This window comes from Gracilinanus agilis, chromosome 5, assembly GCF_016433145.1.
Source record: "Gracilinanus agilis isolate LMUSP501 chromosome 5, AgileGrace, whole genome shotgun sequence".
NCBI lineage: Eukaryota > Metazoa > Chordata > Mammalia > Didelphimorphia > Didelphidae > Gracilinanus > Gracilinanus agilis.
In genome coordinates this window covers 43,379,763-43,402,022 of record NC_058134.1, presented here as the reverse complement: position 1 = coordinate 43,402,022, position 22,260 = coordinate 43,379,763, and the positions used below count along the sequence as shown (strand labels likewise).

The window sequence follows — 22,260 nt, the reverse complement described above, 5'->3', positions numbered from 1 at the left end:
GTCTCTTTAGCACCCAATAAGCCTTGCCCATTGCTGGTGTTTAATAAGTACTGGCTGAATTCAACTGGTTTTCCTATCTTAAAGCAGCCGTCCTTCCGATGACTGCCTTACATGATTAATTTCCTCAGGTATTATTAGCTGGTGTTTAAAAAGAGCAAGAAAAGAAAGAGCAACCTTTGGCATCGTGCATACAGTAGATAGTCGATGAATAAGTTGTTGCCGAAGAAGAGCATGGCTACAAATTGCTGCTAACTGCTGCCATGGGTAGTTCTTCTCTCTTCACCCCACTCCAGCAGATTGGATGATGTACCCCGTCCCCCTAGACCCACCTCTGGCTTTTTAAAACAGGAGCCCTCCTGGTTTCTTGGGTACACAAAATAGCAGGTATAAAAAACAGCTGCCCGGAGAAGAGCCCATCTCATCTAAGTATCTAAGCACTCAAGTAAATCCCTCCGGAAAATTCACTTTCATTGGTTGTTTATCTCAACCCCCAAAAGGCTGTGCCTGAGGTCCTTAAACATTAGAAGGGATCCCTGGGCTTTAGGAAGCTGTACATGGTACAGAGCTGAGAGTGTTCCTGTTTGAGACGCGCCACCTTTTCAAAACTGGGGAATTGGGGACTGCCAGGCTTTGTTTCTTTCCTTTAGTGTTTAAGTGATACATAAATAAGAGTAGTGTTTCCTGTGGATGAAGTAATGTGGTGGAGATCGCAAGGGTTTGAATTTAAGGAAAATCACTTCCATCGTAGATCACGGGCCAGTCAACTGTCAGATGATAAAAGACTCTTTTGGAGATGAACCTGCAAAGATACAAAGAGAAAAGCGGCCTGTTAGGGATGGTCCAGAAAACCCGGATGTGACTGTCGGCTGTGCCAATGAGCCTTACTAGGTTCAGTGACAGGAGGCCAAGGATCTCTCGACGAGGCCACAAGCCAACTTTTTCCAGGAAGAAATGGTTCTAACTCCCAGAACAAATAAAAAACCCTGTTGGTGTTCCACTCTGATGGTATCTCAAAGGAGGCACGACACAAATGCTACATTAGCTCGTTATTAATAGAAAAATGACCCCAGCTGTCTTCACCTGGTCCTGTACCTTCATATGGGTTAGCCACATGCTCCTGGAGGAATGTGGAACACCCTGATTTCCACTGGATTCGGCTGGGCCCAAGCTTTTAGGAGCACCAGGACCATACAGTACCTATCAGGACTCATCCCCCTGGCTCTTAGCATCCATTAGAAACGAGCTTAATAATCTCAATAAAGGAAAGACTGAAAGCTCCTTATATAAATCAGCTGGGGGTGCTGAATCAGGAAATGCATTTAAAATACTCCTTCCCACAGTTCTTTCATGAGGATCTCTCCATCCAACTAGGGAAACAGAGTTTTAGGCAGGGCGCTGGAAACTCGTGTTACACACAAGGGATGATTTAGGTTTGACAGCCTCTGCCGGCCACACATGGGGACCAGGAGCTTCTGGTCTGAAGATCTGAAGAAGCCTCTATGGCCATCCTGTTTCCCATTCCCGATTAAACCCTACTAAGGGATTAATTGATAACTGAGTATTAGTTCAAAGAGGCTTGTGATGTGGCCCTTCCTTGGGGTATTCTCATTTTTGCATTTTGTAGGGAGGTTCTTGAAGGCCTAAGACCATGTGGGAGAAGAGGAGGGAGGAAAATTGGCCAACATACTGTCTACTCAATACTGGCTGTTAGTCCTGTAGCCCCGGAGCATCTAATCCTGGGAGTCTAAGGTTGGAGGTTGTCTCCCCTTGGGCTGGATATGCCCAAAGATGTCAGGGCTGAAATCAAGGCTCCTTAGGCAAGGTCCCCCATCCTTTTCCTCACTGTGGGAGTAAAGAACTCACACTTGGCACACCACTTTGGGACGTTGGCAGTCCTTGTCTTTGGAGTCAGGACACAGAAACGTAACCAATCCTATAGCAGCATTTGCTACCCCCACCTAGTGCAGCAGCCAGGAGAGATGCTCGTCCTAACTCGTGCTAGAACATGACCCTTTGGGAATGTGGACGTCTGGGGTGTGCAGAGGTGATTTTGAACTTGGCTGTATAGCCTCGGGGTGCATTCATCTCAGGGGCCACTAGCAGGGCAACTCAAGTAAGAATGCCTTCAGGACTTCTCCCAGCAATAAACTTCACTCACCTAGAAAAGGTGTTGTCGAATATCAGGATGTAAATCCCAGGGTTTCGGACCTTCAGCTGACCCTTGATATTTTCCCGGTGGGAATTGCAACGGGTCATGGGAATGAGGACCTGAAAATCAAGCCAGAGGAGACATGATGTGCCAGTTTCCAAATGGGAAGATGACAGAGTCTAATACCTTCATTTTAGAGATGACAAGGTTTAAAGCTGGCAGGGGGCTGCCTTAAAGACCATTTGCCCACCCTCACCTCCTGACCTCCCCCAATTTAGGTAGGAGGAAACTGGAGTTGGGAGAAGTGCTCAAGGCTCGAAGCAGCCCAGGTTGGACTAGGAAGTGGAGTCTCCTGACCCCCAGTCCAAGGTGCTTTCCACATGCTTCAAACCCTTTCAACAATCAATGGAAGGGTGAAATCGCCCTCCTCCTAGAAGACAGCGGAGCCGCCAGGGGAGAACTAGAAAAGGAAGGGGCGGGGAGAGAGCAAGAAGCCACGACACCCACTTTGTTTACTCCAAAGCTGAGGCCCAGCTCATGGCTGCTGTTAAGTCTTCTCCCCAAGTTCCCTAAAATGGTGACAAAATAAAATAAATAAATCCCAATATAAAGGAGTCCCAATAAAATCCTGCTTCATCAAGTCATAAAAGGGTGCCTGGATGTTGAAGGCTGCATGAATCAAACCCAGTTTCTGGCAGGACCTCCCTACCATGCTGGGAACAGGCCTAGCAGGAGAAGGTCCGTCTGTCTCCCCTGCACGGAGCATGGTGCGAGGTGCACGAGGAGGCCTGACGGATTGACAAGGGCCAGCCTGCTGTGGCTCTTGGAGAGGTTCGTCCTAGGCACCGGGGCGTGAACTTTTCTTTTTAGTCACAACTTGTTCAGATGGTCACTGCCACAAGCCAGGAAACTCGGGACGGGCCACAAGACCAGAAAGGCGCAAGACACAGAGCCCCGGAAATGGAGGTGATTCTTTCCATTAAAGACTTGACAGTAGAATCAAATCTTTCCAAACCAAAACACTTTACCTACAGGAGCCCACACAGATGCTGAGGCCCAGCCGCTGCTTAGTCCTATTCCCTGGAAAAGGAGAAATGAGAGCCGGCGAGAAGAGCTCGACTCTCCTCTGAACTGCTCCCAGCATCCGCCTGGGATACTTCCCAAGTACACGAGAACAGATACGCCAAGTGGAAACGATCTTGCTGACACTTCCCCCAGGCTAAGAATCCCTGAGCTGCTACATCGGATTCTAACTTCTTTCCTTAAACCTTCCGTCTTAGAATGAGTGCCCTATATTGGTTCTAAGGCTAGGCCATGGGGGTTAGGGGACTTGTCCAGGGTCCTACAACTAGGACGTGGCTGGGGCCAAATTCAAACCCAGGACCTCCCATCTCTAGGCCTGGCTCTCAATCCACAGATCTGAGGCTCCCCTGGTTCTAATTTTAACAAGAATCCTTGGATATTCTGGTTAGGTCTTATGCTAAGAGATACTCCAATCCTTCACGGATCTGCCAGTGAACAGGAACGCCCCCCACGTCCCCCTATACATCTGCTGCTGGGGAGGAAGCTTCGGGCGAGAGCTCCGAGCTGGGGCCACCCTGGGGCCTCCATGGCTGGCTTTGGGGGTCCAGGGCCCAGTGCAGACTGTGGGGGATGGATGCCTCCTCTGCCCCCACTAAGTCAGACACTATCACCGGGATGCCGACCTGGAAGGGCACCTCGGCTCTGGGAGGGAGAGCAGTAACACGAGCATGGATCCAGCCCGTCCTTTGCCTCTTGGCTTCCCCGAGCTCGGCACGGTGCCCGGCACACAGCAGGCGCCCCATAAGTCTGAGTGACCCCCCTCATGTTGCTGTGACCACGGGCCACTTTCAGGACCTCCGGAGGGACTCTGCTCCGGGAGCTGCTCTTATCTCATCCTCGTGGGTAAAGAACGTGGAGTTCGAGAGCCTGCGAGCGGCTCAGGGTCACGCAAGAGGGGGCTGCTGAGGGCATCCGGCATGACCCCAGTCTGACCACGAGAGCTCTCCTTGGGGGGAACCTCTTGAGTCCAAGCAGAATTCACGGGCACGGACAGACGGCCGAGACAGTCTCAGAAACGCCCGATGAGACACAGAGGATCCGAGTGGCGTCATCTAGACTGTGTCCTGGGCACCAGCTGCATACGGCACCGTGCTAGGCGCTCCGGGGGACACGGGAGGAGGTGAGAGCATGGCATTGGCCTCCTGTTGGGCCCCGAGGACACAGGGGAGGACATGTCACAGAACAATGCTCTGTGACTTGGTCTTAGCCCCATCTGAACCACAGAAAGAAGCCTTTCTTCATCCTCCTAAATCTCAGGGTCTTCCCTCTGAGACTCCCCCAATTCACCTGCCAGCTTGCTTCCACGGCTCTGAGTGGTGTCTTTCCTTTTAGACCAGGGGCTGTTTTTTGTCCCTCCTTGTATCCCCAGCGCTTGGCACAGTGCCCGGCACACAGCAGGTGCCTCCTAAATGCAGAGAACCTGGGTTCAAAGACTACAGCCTGTGAACCCTTTTCCTCCCCGAGCCTCTGAGGGTCTGGGCATTTAGAGGTCCCGGAGGGCCCCTCTGCCTGGAGATCCAGGACTCCCAATGAGCCAGGCACAAGCTCTCTCTGGGAGAAGAGGCCATCCGTGACCTCGAAGCCTATCTACGAGGAAGAGCTGCGGCCGGCTGCTGGGCCACGAGCTCTGAGACTGTTTTTCCTGATGCTTTTTCAACATTTCAAGGAGAATAATGGCTCCTCCTCCCAGTGGGGTAAGAGGCTCAGATGAAAGGCCCACCTGGGTACCTCCAGAAAGCAGCTCAGGACCCGATGGGTGGCTTCCTTTTGCCCCCTGCTGGTTCACTTGGAAATAGAGCCATAGAAGCAGCCATGGCCCTAGCAGCAGTGGGAGCAGACTGGCAGGATCTTGGAGAGGGCTGGGGCCAGCTGAGCCTATGGTTAAATTTTCAGTATGAACCCTTCCATCTCAGCAATCCGCAAACACCACCCATCGGGGCTTGCCAATGATATTGCTTTGTTGATTGTCTAGACTTGAGAAATAGTTGGAGAAAATGGGAATAAGGTAGATTAAACTCAAAAGTGTGTTGTGAGAACATATTTTCCCCAGGGAGCCTGTTGTTAAATATTTATCGGCTCCCACCTGGCAGAAAGTTGTTTTTTGGAAAAGTGGCTCTGCCAGCCTGGAGACCTGAAAGATCTGGAGGCTTTATGGGGCAGCCCACCAGAAAGGGCCTGACCTTGCACTGGTCCAGGGCGGCATCCTCAGACTCCTGGAAGACCACACTGAACGAGATGCTTTTGGGATCTGAAGAGAAGACCCAGCTGATGGTGAGGCCAGTCTCTGTCACAGTGATGGGGATGATGCTGTAGGTGCTGGATTTAATGAACAGCTCTCTGTTGCCTTCTCCAAAATGTAAGATCTCATCCACTGTGAGGGGTAATTTTATCCTGTAGGAAAGATGCAGAGAATGGGGTCAGCTGGATGAGCAATGTACAGCTATGACTAGCAGCAATCTCTCTCCTGTCCTCTCGCAGGAGGAGGATAAGCAGAAATCTTGGGCCCTTCTCTTCTCACCAAGAAGATTCAAGAAGGAAAGTGCTTACCCTTTGGGTCCTGAAAAACTTCTAGCTCCTGTAAAATGAGAATTATTTGGGTGGCAATTGGGACTAGATTAATCAATCAACCAATAACAATGAGCATTTCTTATTATTACTCTGGCCTGGAACCGTGCCAGGTGCTGGGGAAACAAGTACAAAGAATGAAACAATCTCTCTTTTTTTTTTTTACAATTTATGTCCAAATGCAGAGGCTCTTAAACTAGGGCCTATGAAACATTTTGGTATGATTTCAATGTTATTGGTTCCTTTTGCAATCCTGTGGATTTTATTTTATTTGCTGAAAAACATTATCATGAGAAGGAGTCTATAGGCTCTGCCAGACTGCCCAAGGAGTCCACAACACTCAAAGAAGTTAACTTTTACTCTAATGGGCAAAAAAGAGGCAGCCAGTGATGGAGGGTGGGGAAGAAGGGAGTCAGTTATCTCCTCTACTGACTCCTGCTTTCTGCACTTATCTTTGCAGGCAAAAAGGAAGATGGGAAATGAACTCCCTGATTTGCGATTTGAAAAAAAGGACAATAAAAGTTATATAAAAAAGGGAAAAAAGATGCCAACCCTGAAGATGTTATGCTGTATTACTGGGGTATGACAAGTGTGTATCTCCTGTAGAATAGAGGCTTTAGCTGAAATAAGTATTCTATGCTGACAGAGCACTCAATGAACAGAAATTGTGAGCAGGGAAGGAGCTCCCCCAGTCACAATGCCATAGATTCTAGTGGATAAAGGACTGGAGAACCTGGTTTCAACTTATGCCTCTGACACTCTATGATCATAGGCAAGTCACTCTCTGTGACTCAACTTTCTAATCTGAAAAATGGGAATAAAGATAGCAATAATATTTAATGGGAGGTGAAAGGGCATGTAGAGGGGTGGACAGGCAGTCTTAGAGGCAAGAAGATCCATTTCCATGTACAGTGGATTTGGTTTCTCCAATGGCACAGAAAGATGTAGGAAAATAAAAGAGTTTAGGGATGTCTTTGTTCATATTTCTAAAAGGGATTGAAGAAGAACAAAGGCTTGAGGCCTAAAGCAATGAGCTGAGGTTCATTCCCTCATGATAAAAAGTGGCATTTATCTATGGACAGGGCTCTTTTGGAGGTCCCAAGTAGGGCAAATAAGGTAATTCTCCTATGATGTTCTTCTCAGCCTAGTTCATGTAGCTAGGCAATGGCAAGGAAGAAAGTACGACCAAGAAGGAACAAGAAGGCAGGAAGATGGCAGCATTTCCATGAGGGTGTCAACTGTGGCAAGGTTCATAAGAACCAAAGGACTGCCTAAGGTTGCCAAAATTGGTGGACCTGCTAGTAAACTTTGACCTCTAAGGAATTGGGGTCCCTTCCTCTCCCCACTGTGTAAATGGAATTAGCTCTAGCCCATTCGTAGTCAAAACTCTATTTACCCGAGATGCTGTCATCCCCACCTCCCTTAGTGGGGAGGGGAGATGAGTTACCCACATGTGACAATAAGTAACAAATCAAGAGCAAGGGACTGCCCTTTGGTCAGTCCAAATCAATGTAGAGGCTGCCATTTGTCCACTTGAATGAGAGGTGGACCCACAGGAAGTGACGAGAGATACTATTTCTTCAAGTATGTTGGTTACTTCCTGTTGGGGCAGTTCCCGCTTTGAACTTGGTGCTGAAGGTTCTCGGCTGAGACCTCAGACTGCTTCTACTCTGAATGGTCACGTGGGTAAGTTAGGCTGACTTCCTTGGCCTACCTTGGCGTTTTCCAAACTCTAGCTTAAATAGGCTTTTACCTCTCTGATTGCTAAGGTCTTGTGGCGTATAATTTAGTTTGATTAGCCTTTTAACCTTCTCTCTCCACCCAGGCCTCTGCAGGCCTGGACTAGCCTCTCCCTCTCTCTATTTCCCTACCTTTTACCTTCTTAATTGTAAATAAACTACCTTAAACCCGATCCTGACTTGAGTCTATTTTAATTATGGAATCAATCTGAATTGTTGATTCCTGGCGGCCACACTTTAAATATATACCTATAAAATACCTAAAATCTCCCTCTTACACCACCTCAGTACACCCCAACTCAGCAATGGCACACTGTGCTGCTGGTACTGGTACTCACATCAGCTCTCCGGACTTCAGCAAGCAGATTTCAGCATCCTGACCCACTGGCATGTCCTCAGGGTCGTCAGGTGTTAAAGAGTTGGATGTGCTATCCCTGCGAGGCCAAAAACACCAAGATGGTCTCCAGTTGGACATAAGCAAACACAAGAGAATGAAATTCTTCTGTCCCGGGAAGGCGCATTGACCACCATGTCTAACGTTGCATTCAAAGAAATAAAGAGCTTCCCCCAACCCAGCCACAATCATAATGCTTTGGGCATCTTTGAGGAGGGACACCCAGAATGGCTCTGCTGGATCTTAAGGAGACACGGACTGATAGATACCTACTGAACTACATGCAAATAACCCAGAGTACTGTTACGATAAAAAATAATAAAGGCTCTCTGGCGTTTTAGCATCCGCAAGGGTCACCAGGCCCGGGGCATTGAGCAAAATAATTCGCAGCCCTCCAGCCATTAAAGCCATTGTCTCTCTTCCCCGTGAAATAGCCTCTAGGCTGGGGAAAATCGGGAGAGGACTGGGCGAGGAAAAAAATCGCTTCTGAGACTCTGGGTCCCAGAGCCACATGGCTTCCTCTTAGGCTATCTAGAAAATTGAAAGTTCGAATTACTCCCGTGTGGTTGCCATAATTATAAATATTAAAAATAATAAAGGCTGGTATAAATATATACATTAGTATTTTAATTAAAGCCATGCTGATAGATAAAGTTATTAGACCACGTGCTTGTAAGAATTCAAAACCGCCGCCCTCGTCATTATTACCTCCTCCTCAGTCTCCTGGCCAACATGGCTTCCTCTTAGGCTAATCAGAAGATTGAGGGTTCGAATCCCTTCGTGGTTGCCAAAATTATAAATATTAAAAATAATAAAGGCTGGTATAAATATATATTAGTATTTTAATTAAAGCCATGCTGATAGATAAAGTTATTAGACCACGCGCTTGTAAGAATTCAAAACCGCCGCCCTCGCCATTACTGTCTCCTGTCTCGTCCCGAGTCTGCTGTTCAAGAGCCACTCCCCCCTAACCCAGGAGATTTAAACTCTTCTCTGCGTGGAGACGTAGGCGTCCCCACGCCCAAAGAACCGGAAACGGAAACCCGTTGGACCACGGGAAATGTAGTTTGACAATTTCCACATGTCCATAGAAAATATATATACTTTTAGATGACATCTCCCAAATTTCACTTTTACAATTCCCCGTGAGGTCCAGCAAAAAAAGGTTAGTCCTTTTTCTTCGCTGGACCTGTAAAAATAGACAACTTCTAAAATTTTCAGGAATTGGGGATAAAAGAAATAGATGAACAAATGGTTAAAATTAGCCGCATTGACAAAAACCAATTTGGGGGCAGTCCCCTATTGGTATAACAGTGTACAATTAAAATAATATATACAATTCAATTTCAACTCCCCATAGTTTTCAATCAACTGCACCCCAAAGTTCAAAATTTGGTCTTCATGGTACAGTGAAGGCTTTTCAGACATCTTCATGGTGTCTTCACCAAACAGGTTCGTCGTCTGGATTCTGGGGAGACGGCAAGATCCTTATCCTGAAATTATTCTCAAAAGAATTTAAACTTTACAGTACCAATTAAGGCCACTTAGTTCTGAGCTCAGGCATGGAGTCCATCTGAAGGTGCCAGAAGGTTCAGGAAGGTCAATTTAATTCCATTCAAGAAGCATTTATTCAATGCTTACCATGTTCAAAGAATTGTGTTAATTGTGTTAATCTCTAGGAATACAAAGACAGAACAAAAAAAAATCCCTGCTTTCAAAGAGATTACATTCTACTAGAGGGAGTCCAAGGTTTATACAAATATACAAATATACAGGGTGAACAGTGATGACTGGAGGCCTCAGGGAAGGCTTCCTGAAGGAGGTGGCACCTAAGCCAAGTGATGATTCAGCACTTTAAGGTTTACTGAGTAATAATAATGAGGAGGTTAGGGCAGCTGGGTGCTACAGCAGATAAAATGCTGGGCCTGGAGTCAGGAAGATTTGAGTTCAAATGTGACCTTAGACACAAGTTTCCTCATTTGAAAAAATGAGCCAGAGAAGCAAATGGCAAACTACTTCAGTATCTCTGCCAACAAAATACCAATTGGGGTCAAGAAAAGCTGGATGTGTCTGAAACATCAAAACAACAATAATAAAGATGACGACAGCTAGCTTTATATAGCACTTTAAGATTTACAAAGCCCTTTAATAAATAATAATCATGATGGTGGCTCACCTTTATGTAGCATTTTTCAGGTTTGTAAAATACCTGTAAGTGTGATCCCGTGTGATTTTGGCAACAATCCTGGGAGGTAGGCAAAACTACCACCATTTTATAGACGAGGAACTGAGTTAAACAGGGTTAAGGGACTTGTCCAGAGTCACGCGGTGTTTGAGGCTACATTTGAACTCAGGCACCCCCACCTTCAGGCTCAGGGCTCTGAGACACTCGCTGCCCTATTTTCTGATCTAAGCAAGCTGAAATCAAACAGTTCCATTTCATATACTACCTTCCATTTTCTATCTGACAGATTCTAAATTACTCTCTTCTAGTAACCACTACTTTTTTGGAGAATTAAAAGTGAGATATTTCCCAAGAAGCCACACTGTGAAAGGAACAGTGTCAAGATCTGAGAATATTCTATTTAAACTGTGAAATACAGCTGCAGATACGCAGAAATATCCTGTAGAGATAAAAAGACAGAATGCCCAACAGACACAACGTCCTGCCCATCCTCCTAAGAAGAGATGCTTGTAGCTTGGCCCAGCTTTGCCTGAGAGTGAGTGTAATGAGCACATCATCGCTGGGGCTGGGTATCAGCGGAAGGTGGGAATCAGAAGCGTTTATAACATCAGAAAGCAGAATCACTCAGAAGACCAGCCACTAAAGCAGGAGGAACATTCAGATCTCCTGACTCCTCTGTGCTTGTGAGAGCAGACCCCAAGTCTATCAGGGAGGGAAGCACATCCATTTGGGCCCAATGGGAATACATGGACATAGATAAAGAAAGAGAAGTGTGCCCCAAGGTTCATCCATAATCATATGGTTAACCATATTAATTGATTGCTACAGAAGATTCTGAAATACATGATGAAACACTATTGATGTGAATGGTAGAATCCATAGACTCTGTTAGGCATTGACCACACACAGCACTGCACTAAGGGATGTAAAAGAAAGATAAAACATGGAGGCCTCCTATTGGGATCTGACAACACAGGAGGGGGCACACAACATAACAAAGTATAAAAAAAGACTAAAAAAAAACCAAATGAGAACACATGCCTGTACAAACACATGTGTGTAAATAGGTGTGTATTTAAAGATGCATGTATGTGTGCACACATAAGTCTGTGGGTATGGATGAATAAGAGAAAGCCAGAGTGCAAACTATGAGAGACCAACGTAGCAGGACTAATATGAAAAAGAGAAGAGAGATGATAACAGTGCTCAGATAAAATGGAGGACCCCCAGAAGCACCAGTAAACTGGGGCATCTGGAAACAGGCTGTCCTGGGGGCGAACTGCACAGACACTTCTACCAGCACTGCTGTTGGGTAGGTACATTCAAGGTGCAGAGAGAGTGTGGAGCTAGTGTATCATTGATCATACTGGCCAAGGTTGCCCATGGTGGTTGGCAGAGGGTGAGGGATCAGAGGGCAGAGAGGTCAAGGGTAGCTTCAGGCCAGAGGGGAGGTTATGCCCACAGTGTTGGGGCACCTGGACTTCATTCCTTGGTGCCTTTCCTGTGGCAAGTGTGGGTATTTCTGGGGTGCTGTGCTTCAGCACCCTCAGAGAGTGTCCACTGGCGATAGAGGAGTTAGATGGCAATGAAGCTGTTTTCCAGTCTACTACCAGTTCAGCTGAGTTCACTTTCTCTTCACCTCAAGGGAAAGAAGCCAGTGGGAGGCAGTGAGATGGCGGCACCAGTTGAGTTAAAAAATGCAGAGACGATGAAGAATAAAGGAATGCTCAGTTAGTAAGATCAATCATGGAAAGCTTGCTAAAGGAGGTGAGCTTGGTGTCAAAGTTTGAAGGATGGAAGGTACACAGATTACTGGTCAATTTTGTAGACAACACATAAGTATGGTATTCTGTTTTAACACTGGTGACAGAGAGGGGGAAAAGGACCTACTGGTACAAAAATATTATTAGCAGCTCTTTTTTTAGTGATGAAGAACTGGAAACGGAGGAGGTGTCCATCATTTGAGGAATGGCTGAACAATGGTATATGGTTGTATTTGAAGACTACTGAGCCATAAGGAAAAGGATGAGTTCAGATGGAAAGACTTATATGAAATGATACAAAGTGAAGTGAGCAGAACCAGAAAAACAATGTATACAGTAAGAGAAATACTGTACAACATCAACTATGAAGGACTAAACTATTATCAGCAAAACATGAAAGCATTGTTATAACCTATATCCGACTATTTACTGCCTCAAGGAGGAGAAGAGGAGGGAGAGAGAGAATCTGAATGGCAAAATGTCAGAAAACAATTGTCAAAAATTATTTCTACGTGTAATTGAAAAACAATTTTTATAAAAAAATAAAGTAGAATCAGTGCCACAAGGGACAGCTGGGAGGCTCAGTGGATTGAAAGCCAAACCTGCAGTCAGGAGGACCTTAGTTCCATGTTGGATGTGATGATGTGGTCCCCAACCAGTTGTGTCTTTCATCACATCCCCTTCCCTAGCAATCCCACAGACTACTAAACTTTATTCTTAGGGCAGTGCACAGATGTGTCTAGTCAATATTCCCTAATTCTTTACTGTCTTTTGTTTCACTTGATTACAATATTGGCCAATATTTTAGAGGTTTTGGTAGATTCATTTTTATGGTTTTGATTCAGAAAACATTCCTTTGGAAAATCATCATAAAACTGCCTAAATAATGAGAAATTCATTCTATCCCATCACTTTTATATAGTCCATTTAAAGCTGAAGGTTGCTCTTCACAGCGTACGTAGATGACCAGTCTTCATAAACTCAAGCCTCTCTTTGGCACATTAGCTTTAATGATCACAGGGCAGAGGGTCATGACTCCACCCAGAGGGAGGGTTGTGATGTGCTGGAGATACTGCAGCAGTGTTTCCAAAGGAATTTAGAGGACTTTTAGGCAGCAACGACTCTTAGGAGGCTGCTGGGCAGCTTTCTATCCTTTCTGTTTAACATTTCCCCTCTATAGCCTTCTTCTCCTGTGCTATTGCCCCAGCATGAGCTCTCACCAGCTCCCACTGTGACTTCTGCCATAGCTTCTTGGTTCAGTTGCCTACCTGGAGTCTCTCCCCCGTCCAAGGCACCTCACACATCGCTGTCAAACTGATTCTCCTAAAACAAAGGTCTGATCTTATCATCCTTGATAAACCCTAGTGGATCTCTGGTGCCTCCATGATTAAGTAGACTTCTGTTTGGCTTCTCATGCCTTTTGTTTCCTTCCTGCCTCTCTCTCCTTACTGCTCTTTTGCCTTGGAACCAATACAAGGTAAGGTAATAATAAAAAAAGAAAAGAAAAAAGAAAAGAAAAGAAAAGAGAAAAGAAAAGAAAAGAAAAAAAAAGAAAAGAAAAGAAAAGAAAAGAAAAGAAAAGAAAAGAAAAGAAAAAGGAGCTACATTATGTTAGGGATTGTGAAAGAATGAAAATCCCAATTTTTCCATTTTCTGTTCTCCTTCCACCCCATTCCCTTTTTCTTGCAACCTCTGTTACAGCTGGTTATTTGTATTCAGATAATACATAAAACACACAACTGGGTTGGCCCAGAGTTTTTCCCAATTAGCTCTTTCTCTATAAAAGGCCATTATAGGACCAAAGTGAGAAAAGAAGGGTAGAGGTGATAAGGGTAAAATCTGAAAGGGGGATTTCATTTCAGACAACATTCCAAAATCAAATGCTTGTTATATAATAGTCATACCTCCTCTCCATTCTATCAGCATGAGTATTGTTGTTGTTGTTGTTAAGTTATTTTCAGTTGTATCTGATTCTTTATGACCCCTTTTTAGGGTTTTCTTGACAAAGATGCTAGAATTGTTTGTCATTTCCTTCCCCTCCAGATCATTTTACAGGTAAGGAAACTGAGTCAAACAGGGTTAAGTGACTTGTCCAGGGTCACAAACAGTAAATATCTGAGGCCAATTTTGAACTCACAAAAATGAGTCTCCCTGAGTTCAGGCCTGGCATTCTATTGATGGAGCTACCTAGATGCCCATGTCGTATTCTAGGATACTCCATTTTTTCCAAATCTTATTTACCTCAATTTCTGTCTCCTAAAACCAGACTAGCATATAGCAATTGATGGAACACTGAGTATAAAAATCAACATAAAAGATACTATTCAAGAGTGGTATGGTTGGAGAGCAAGGAGGGCTAATCAAGTAGCAATAGTGAGGAATGAGAGAGAGGCAGTGAGTGTGAATGCTGCCCTGGTACCTAGACCCCATGGGAGGGCACAGACAAGAACTGAAGAAAATGGAATTCAATCAGCACCACTGGAGAGGAGATCCTCAATGATGACATCATGAACTTATTAAAGTAGTGAAATATGCCATACGATAAAGACTTAAGGATGTACAAAACCAGGTATGGGAGTTGTGTGTGTGTGTGTGTGTGTGTGTGTGTGTGTGTTTGTGTGTGCACGTATGTACAAATGAAAAGCACAGAGTGTGTCATGGCAATCAATGAAAAAAATGGCCCCAGCAGTACCAGATCTCAATGTGCTACAAAGCAGCAAGTATCAAAACAATCTGGTACTGGCTAAGGAACAGAAAGGTGGATCAATGGAATAGAGGAAGAGTAAATGACCTCAGTAATCTAGTGTTTGATAAAGCCAAAGATCCCAGCTTTGGGGATTAGGACTCACTACTTGACAAAGACTGCTGGGAAAACTGGAGACAATATGGCAAAAATCAGGTATAGACCAATATCTCACACCCTATACCAACATCAGGTCAAAATGGGCATATGACTTAGGTATAAAGGGTGATACCATAAGTAAATTAGGGGAACACAGAATATTACCTGTCAGATCTATGAAGAAGGGAAGATTTTAGAGCAAACAAGAGACAGAGAACATTGCCAGCTATAAAATGAATAAATTTGTTTATGTTGAATTAAAAAAGGTTTGAACAAACAAAACCAATGTAACCATGATTAGAAAGGAAACAACAAGCTGTGAAAAAATTTTATAACAAATTTCTCTGATAAAGGTCTCATTTCTTAAATACAAAGAGAACAAAGCCAAATTTTTAAGAAGACAAGCTGTTCCCAACAGGTCAAAGGATATGGACAAGCAGTTTTCAGATGAAGAAATAAAGCTATCAATAACTTTTTGAAAAAATTCTCGAAATCCCTTGAGTGGAGAAATGCAAATAAAATAACTCTGAGGTACCACCTCACTCCTATCAGATTGTCCAATATGACAACAGAGGAAAATGATAAATGTTGAAGGGGATGTGGCAAAACTGGTGGAGCTATGAAACTAAACATTCTAGAGGGCAATTTGGAACTATGCTCAAAGGACTATAAAACAATATATACCCTCTGATCCAGGACTACTAGGTCTGTATCCAAAAGTGATAAAAAAAAAAAGGGGGGGGGAGGAGGACCTATTTGTACAAAAATATTTATAGCAACTCATTTTGTGACAGCAGAAAATTGAAAATGGAGGGGATGTCCATCCATTGGGGAATGACTGAACAAACTGTAGTATATGATGGTGATGGAACATTATTGTGCTTTATAAGAAATGGATGAGATCAGAAAGAGCTGGAAAGACCTCCATGAACTGATACAGAGTGAAATAAGCAGAACCAGGAGAACATTGTACACAGTAACAGCAATACTGTGGAACAATCAACTGTGAAAGATTTAGCTACTTTCAGCAATACGATGATCTGGAAGAGTTCTGAAGGATTATGTCAAAGAATGCTATCTATTTCCAGAGAAAGAATTGTGGGAGTAAGAATGCAGATCAAAAATATACTATCTTTTACATTAGTTTATTTATGTTTTTATTTGGGGGTTTTGGTTTTATGTGAGTATTCTCTTACAATGATAACTAATATGGAAATATTTTGCATGAAAATACACATATAACCCAGATCAAATTGTTTATCATTCCTGGGAAGTGGGAGGGAAGGGAAGGAGAGAGACGATTTGGATCTTACAACTTCAGAAAACTCATGTAGAAAATTGTTCTTAGATGTAATTGGTAATAAAATATCTTTTAAAAAAGCCCTGTGGGTGGAGTCAGAAGTCTGAGTCCTAATTCTAACACTGATTAGTTCTGTAACTAAACTGAGTCACTTAAGTCACCCTGACCCTAATCAATAAAGTGGGAATAATACTTGTGTTGCCTACTTCATAGGGCTACTGAGAGACACAAATGATATAAAATACATGTAAAGCTCCAAGTGCCTTGATAATGTAGGCTCCTATGATTATAGGTGTAGTTTTCATTTTCATCCTACCCTGGGATGACTCTGGGTTCTGAAAGGCTGGAGGAACTAATGGCACAATTACTATCACGTGGGAGGAAGATCCGTGAAATGGCTGGATGTAAAAAATAAAGAGCCTTATATCTGGAAAATATGGAAAGTGCTGGATCAAAGGAAGGCCCTCACCATGTTGGACAGATGTAACAACATGGATAAACCACTGATGTTACCTATAAAATGTTGGAACACTAGGTGTCGCCCTATCACTGGGGATATTTTGTTTCACTTCCCTCTCAAGAGCCCAAGAAAATTTATTATTAATAAAGAATATTTATTCTGTCCTCCATGGCACCTGGGCAGACCCAGGCCCAAATTTTTTCCTGTTATCTCAGGAGTGACACACCAGATGGCCAGACCCACCAGCAAGGCAGCCCTTCATTATCTGGCATGGAATAAGGTTTTTTTCCCCCCTCCTCCTCCCTAGTTCTATAGTAAAGTAATAATCAAGGACTGATTATTGTGAGATTAAATAAGGAGCAGTTGGCATGCAAGGCCTGGAGAGAAGGGCACGGGGCAGGGGAGGGGACCCCAGTGAGATGCAGCTATGACTCGACCCCCCAACTCTCACCCCTCCTGAGTCCATGATTTAGCCTCTTTCTAATTTCATGAAAACTTCCATTCATTGGAATGCTGGGGAGTTTTGCTCATTTATATTTTCTGGCTGACCAAAGCATTTTTTGTTTGTTTTAAGTCTTGCTGTGGACAAGCTGCTTTTGGGTGGTTCTGAAAGCCCAGATAATGTTCCTGTTTTGGCAAGTAATGGCTATTGGGTGTATAGGCGCTTTAAAGTTTGCAAAACGCTTTACCTACTTTATCCATTTGGACCTCACAAACCCCTTGGAGTGTAGCTGCTGGCGAGATGTCCATTTTACAGATGAGGAAACCAAAGAGAGGGTAAATGACTCGCCCAGGGTCACATAGCTAGTTGAACGTCTGAAGCTAGAACTGCACTCAGGTCTTCCTGGCTCCAGGCCCAGTGCTCAATATTTGGTTGGTTTGTGGCCTTATCAATGGGGTGCAGATCACAATCTCTTCACTTTCTCATCTGGGCAACTCTCTCGTCTGTGTCCTCTAAAAGGGGGGCTCATCTCCTGGATCTCTCCCTTGGCCCGATGCATCATCTTCGACCCATTTCATTTCAATTCAGTAAACATTTATTATGGGCCTATGATGTTCTGGGCACAGTGCTAGGCACTGGGGAAGTCACAGTCCCTGCTTTGCACCCCAAAGGAAGAGTGAGGCTTGGGGGCCACCAGCCGTGGAAAGGGGCAGAGTTGCTATTGGAAGATGGAGAGGGGGCTGTGAAGTTCAGAGCCTGTGATCAAGGAAGGCTTGGGGAGGGGTGCAGTGCTCCCCCTACTGCCCCCAATCAAAGGGAGAGGCGACTGAGGGGCCCAAGAAGGTGCCAATCAGCAGGGGTTTGAGGCTTTGGGGGACCGGCGCATCCTGATGGAGAATGGGGAGTGCGCCTGTGAAAGGACCTGCTCGCCTGATTTTCTAAGGAAGTGGCTTCCTCAGGAGAGTCTTTTCAGAACGATTATTTGTAGCACTATGTTGCCACATGAGCCTGTCGACCTCCCCACTGCCTTTTCCTGACCCATGAAACGAGCATTCTGGGCATCATCTAAGGACTTAAAAAAAAAAAAAAGTGGATCTTCCAGAGAGTAACTTGGAATCTAGCCCAAAGAGTCGTAAAACCAGGCATGCCCTTTGAGCCAGCAGCACCATGAATGGATCCATATCCCACAGAGAGCAGGGATGGGGGAAAGGACCCAACAGCTACCATTCCTCAAGGGGTGGTGGACAGTGGGCTGGCTCTGGAATTCCATTCTAAGCTTCCCAACAGAACCAGTCAGGTAGAGGACTAAGCAATGTCTCAGGCTCTGCTGACTTAAAAAGGCCCCCCAAAGAGGAATTACATGCCCAACTATTCTCCCAGGAGGAGAAAGCAAGAAGCTTAGTATGGTGATGGCCTTAGTAGTGAGTGTTCATCATTAGTGCTCACTTGGCACCTGTTTACCCCCACCTGCACCCCAACAGCCTCCTCGCTCTAGCAGAGTATACAAAGCATTCAGGGATTCTCCTAATGAAATCTCCTCTGCAACATACTGACCCTATTCTCCCCATTGTCCCGTGGCAGCAGCCAGAGGGCCCCAACCCTTCCCAGGCATGGGGAAAGAGAACGTACACTTTGCCTGGGCAAGCTCCTAGGTTGGAGTACCTGAAGGTGGCTGAAACTCTGCCCTGAACATCCATTCCTCTCTCTTTTAAACCTCAGAAAAGGGCCATATTTGGACTTGGTCTGCTAAAAGAACTAAAGAATAGGGAGCACTGGAGCAGGGAACCAGACTATGGTGTTACCCTGGGTCTGAAGAAAAAATGAGCAGCCTCCAGCAGGGGTCAATCCTGACTTCCCAGAAGTTACTTTGCAGAAGGACTGAGGCTGGTGAAAAATAAACTCCTCAACATGAGGAGACTCAGATGGTTCTGAAGAAAATCCCTGGTTGGGGATGGGGGAGGGTAGTGAAGTTAGTGACAGGGAAATAAATGGAAAACTACCAAATCTTTTAGGAAGAAAATTCAGTTAAAAATCTGTAAGATAAGCAAATAAATCCATAAGGGAGATAATAAAATGAGAAAACACTGATAAGACTCAGAACCCTATAGATTCCCAAAAGAATATGGAAACTACAGCTGGATATTCCAGAATGGTTCAAGGGGAGAAATCAGAATTTTGAGAGAAGTTAGATGAGAACAAAAGGAAGAATTTGTGACTTACACAGTAGAAATAATCAGTAGATGAGAAAACTTGAATCCATAGGGGTAAGTCTCTCCAAAGAAGCAAAAGAGAAAACAGATTGGGAATACAAATGTTCTGAAGTAAAGGACAATCTGGAAGGACAAAAGCAAAAAGCACCCACAAGAAAAGATCGTGTGACCTCGATGCAAACAAAGCATGCTGACCTTTTCAAATATGGTGCACAGAGACAACTTAAGGCTCTACAATCATGGGCCTCCCATCAGAACATGACAAGTAAAAAAACCTGACCACCATAGGGCAAGAAACCCTTTTTGAATACAGAAGGCAAACCGCCATGCACAAGCCACCTATAGAACACAAATAGGCTTCAAATTCCAACAGACACTGTTTAATTTGATCCTTCTTTAAAATGTTTGCAAGAAACCAGGAGAAAGACCTTCAAATATAAAGGAAAGGATTATGATGACACAAGACTATTCTGCACCCACTAGAAACCATAGATGGAAAAGAAATATTATATTCTTAGAAGAAGCTTAAGATACAGCCCCAAATGCCATACCCTGCAAACTTGAACCTAATCATCCATGAAAAAAGACAGGCATTCAAAAAATATGCCACTGGAATCACTGCTGCAAATCCAGGTTCTGCTCCTTGTTACCTGTGTTACCATGGTAAAGTTACCTATAAGAAACAGTGGATAGAGCACCAGGCTTAGAGACAGGAGGTCCTGGGTTCAAATGTGGTCTCAGACACTTCCTAGCTGAGTGACCTTGGCTAAGTTACTTATCCCCCATTGCCTAGCCCTTACTGCTCTTCCAGCTTATATTGACACTAAGACAGAAGGTTTGAGGGTTTTTAAAAAAAAATGCAGCAATTGGTTTTTACTCCCCTTGGAGATTACTGAGACGATTCCAGAAGGTACAAGATTTGGAGCTAAAAGGTCACCTCGTCCACCCCTGCACTTTATAGATGGACAGACATCAGCCCAGAAAGGCTGACTTGTCTAAGTCTACCCTAAGCATCAATCCCACACCACCACCTGCTGGACCCCTCTGATTCAATATGCCCAAATCAGAACTCAGTATCTTCTTCCCTTGAAACCACTATCATCTTACAGACTCAAGGCTGCAAAGGTCCAGCTCCCCTTTTAGAACAAATGGTGGCTAAGAAGTGTTAAATGACTTGTCCAAAGGCATAGAGCAATAATAAGGGGCAAAGCTGGGATTTGAACCGGGTCTCCTCAGTTCAAATCTAGAACCCTTCCCACTGCCTCAGTCTTCATCTCTCCCTTCTTTCTGGTCACTGAGGTCTGGGAGTCAACCTCCTCCTCTCCCCCAGCATATCCAACTGAGGAAACTGAAGTTCAAAAAGGGTTAACTGCCTTGAGCAGAAAGCCACGGGCTCAGTGTGTGCTAACTCTGCTTTACCTGGACCCAGAGAGCTTGTGGATGTACCAATCAATACCCAGAACAAGTGGGAGGGGAGAGTTCCTTCCCAATGGCCAACCCCAAGGCTTCTGACATAAAAACAATCTCTTCAGAAGCCATAAGACCACATCCACTGAGATACAAAGGCTACACCACCATGAGCTTAATGCTAGAAACAAACTGAGTGCCAGCCCCCAAGGAAGAGTCGGTGAGTTCCATTTTTTGTTGTTGTTTCTACAGTAATAAAGTAGAATGGAAGGCACAGTGTCCTTTCTCCATGGAGGCTGTTCCTTATTCCTTTCTGTTAGTCTTTTTTTTAGCTCTAGATGGTCACACACAACTTAATAGGGTTAAAAAGATAAAAATTAAGCATTACATGCCCTCAAAGAGCTTACTTTCTATTAGGGTAAAGAGTGGGGATAAAAGAAATAAGTAAACAGATTCAATGAGAACATGATAGTTTGAGGAGAGAGAAAGTATAGACAACTAGAGGAGAGAAGGGTCAGCCTGGGGATCCAGAACTTGTTTCTAAAAAATATTTTGATAATTATACTTTGGGATAATTGGTTCCCTTTGTAATTCTATGAAAACATTTTGTTGATGGATTTAAAAATGTTATCCTGTGAAGGGGGTTCAAAGACTTCGCTAGATAGCCAGAGATTCATGCCACACAAAAAAGGTTAAGTGCTCTAGAACTAGGGATGTCAAGAAGGAAGTCACATAGGAGACAGCACCTGGGCAGACTTTGAAAGAATTAAAAGATTTTTAGAGGTGGAGATGAAGAGGGAGTTTATTCTGGGGATGAGGGTGGGGTATGTGAAGGGATGGGGAAAGGAAGGACACAGAAAAAGCCAAAAATATGAAACCAGTTCCAGTGAAAAGAGGAAACTGTGCTTAGCCTGGGATAAGCATCATTCTTCAGCCTGCCATTTTACTGTGATGCTCTATGGCATCGACTAGAGTTGGAAGATCTTTCTGACCACAGGGCTGAAGCACTAAATTTTCTGGATTAGTTTCTCAGGTGAGGGAAGGACAGACACAAACTAGAGGGAAAGGAGGAGGGGTCTTAGCCCTGGATCTGCATAAGCTGATGAAGTAGAACTCAGAAAGTGCTGCCCAAGTCCAGTTCTGATAAGTATGAAGTAAGGGTGAATTCAAATGATGCCAGTGGATGGAAAGATTTCATCAGCAAGTAAGGGAAAACTGCATTAAATGTGTCTTGACTTCTATATCACCTCTAAAAGAAGGAAAATCAATGTTTTGTTCCATTATACACAACACACACTATCGCATGTCATTTAATATTATAAAATGCTGCTTGTGACTAAGAAAAAAGAGACATACAATCTGACTCAGATCTTGTTATTCAATATTTCATATTCTTCTGCCAGTGAGTTGTGCTTTTATATGTTTGGTTGAACACATGACATCCAAGACAAGGTTCTTCCCATTATAGAGAAGATGTGCAGTATCACTAATGATAACAACTTGTCTTTATATGATTCAGGTTCACGGTTTACAAAGAAATTTATGTACATCTTAACTAATCTTTCCAAAATTTGGGGATAGGAAAAGCTCTTTCTACCTTTCTGCTTCTCTCTCTCTCTCTCTCTCTCTCTCTCTCTCTCTCTCTTTCCTTTTTTTTCTTTCTCTCTCTCTTTCCTTTCTTTCTGTTTCTTTCTTTCTTTCTTTCTTTCTTTCTTTCTTTC

The 22,260-nt window shown here is 44.2% G+C and overlaps 1 protein-coding gene across 3 annotated transcripts in view; it reads right to left on the bottom strand.

The window, feature by feature from the left end:
* Positions 1-301: 301 nt before the first annotated feature.
* The window catches only part of FYCO1 (FYVE and coiled-coil domain autophagy adaptor 1), a 48,042-nt gene continuing 26,083 nt past the window's right edge, over positions 302-22,260 (bottom strand). For all 3 annotated transcript variants that reach the window (XM_044679255.1, XM_044679256.1, XM_044679257.1), the window contains 4 exons: positions 7,875-7,970; positions 5,413-5,623; positions 2,159-2,268; positions 302-799 (listed from right to left, as the gene is read on the bottom strand). In XM_044679255.1, coding sequence (XP_044535190.1) covers positions 724-799; positions 2,159-2,268; positions 5,413-5,623; positions 7,875-7,970 — 493 coding nt within the window. In that variant the 3' untranslated portion in view covers positions 302-723. The remainder of the gene's footprint in view (positions 800-2,158; positions 2,269-5,412; positions 5,624-7,874; positions 7,971-22,260) is intronic.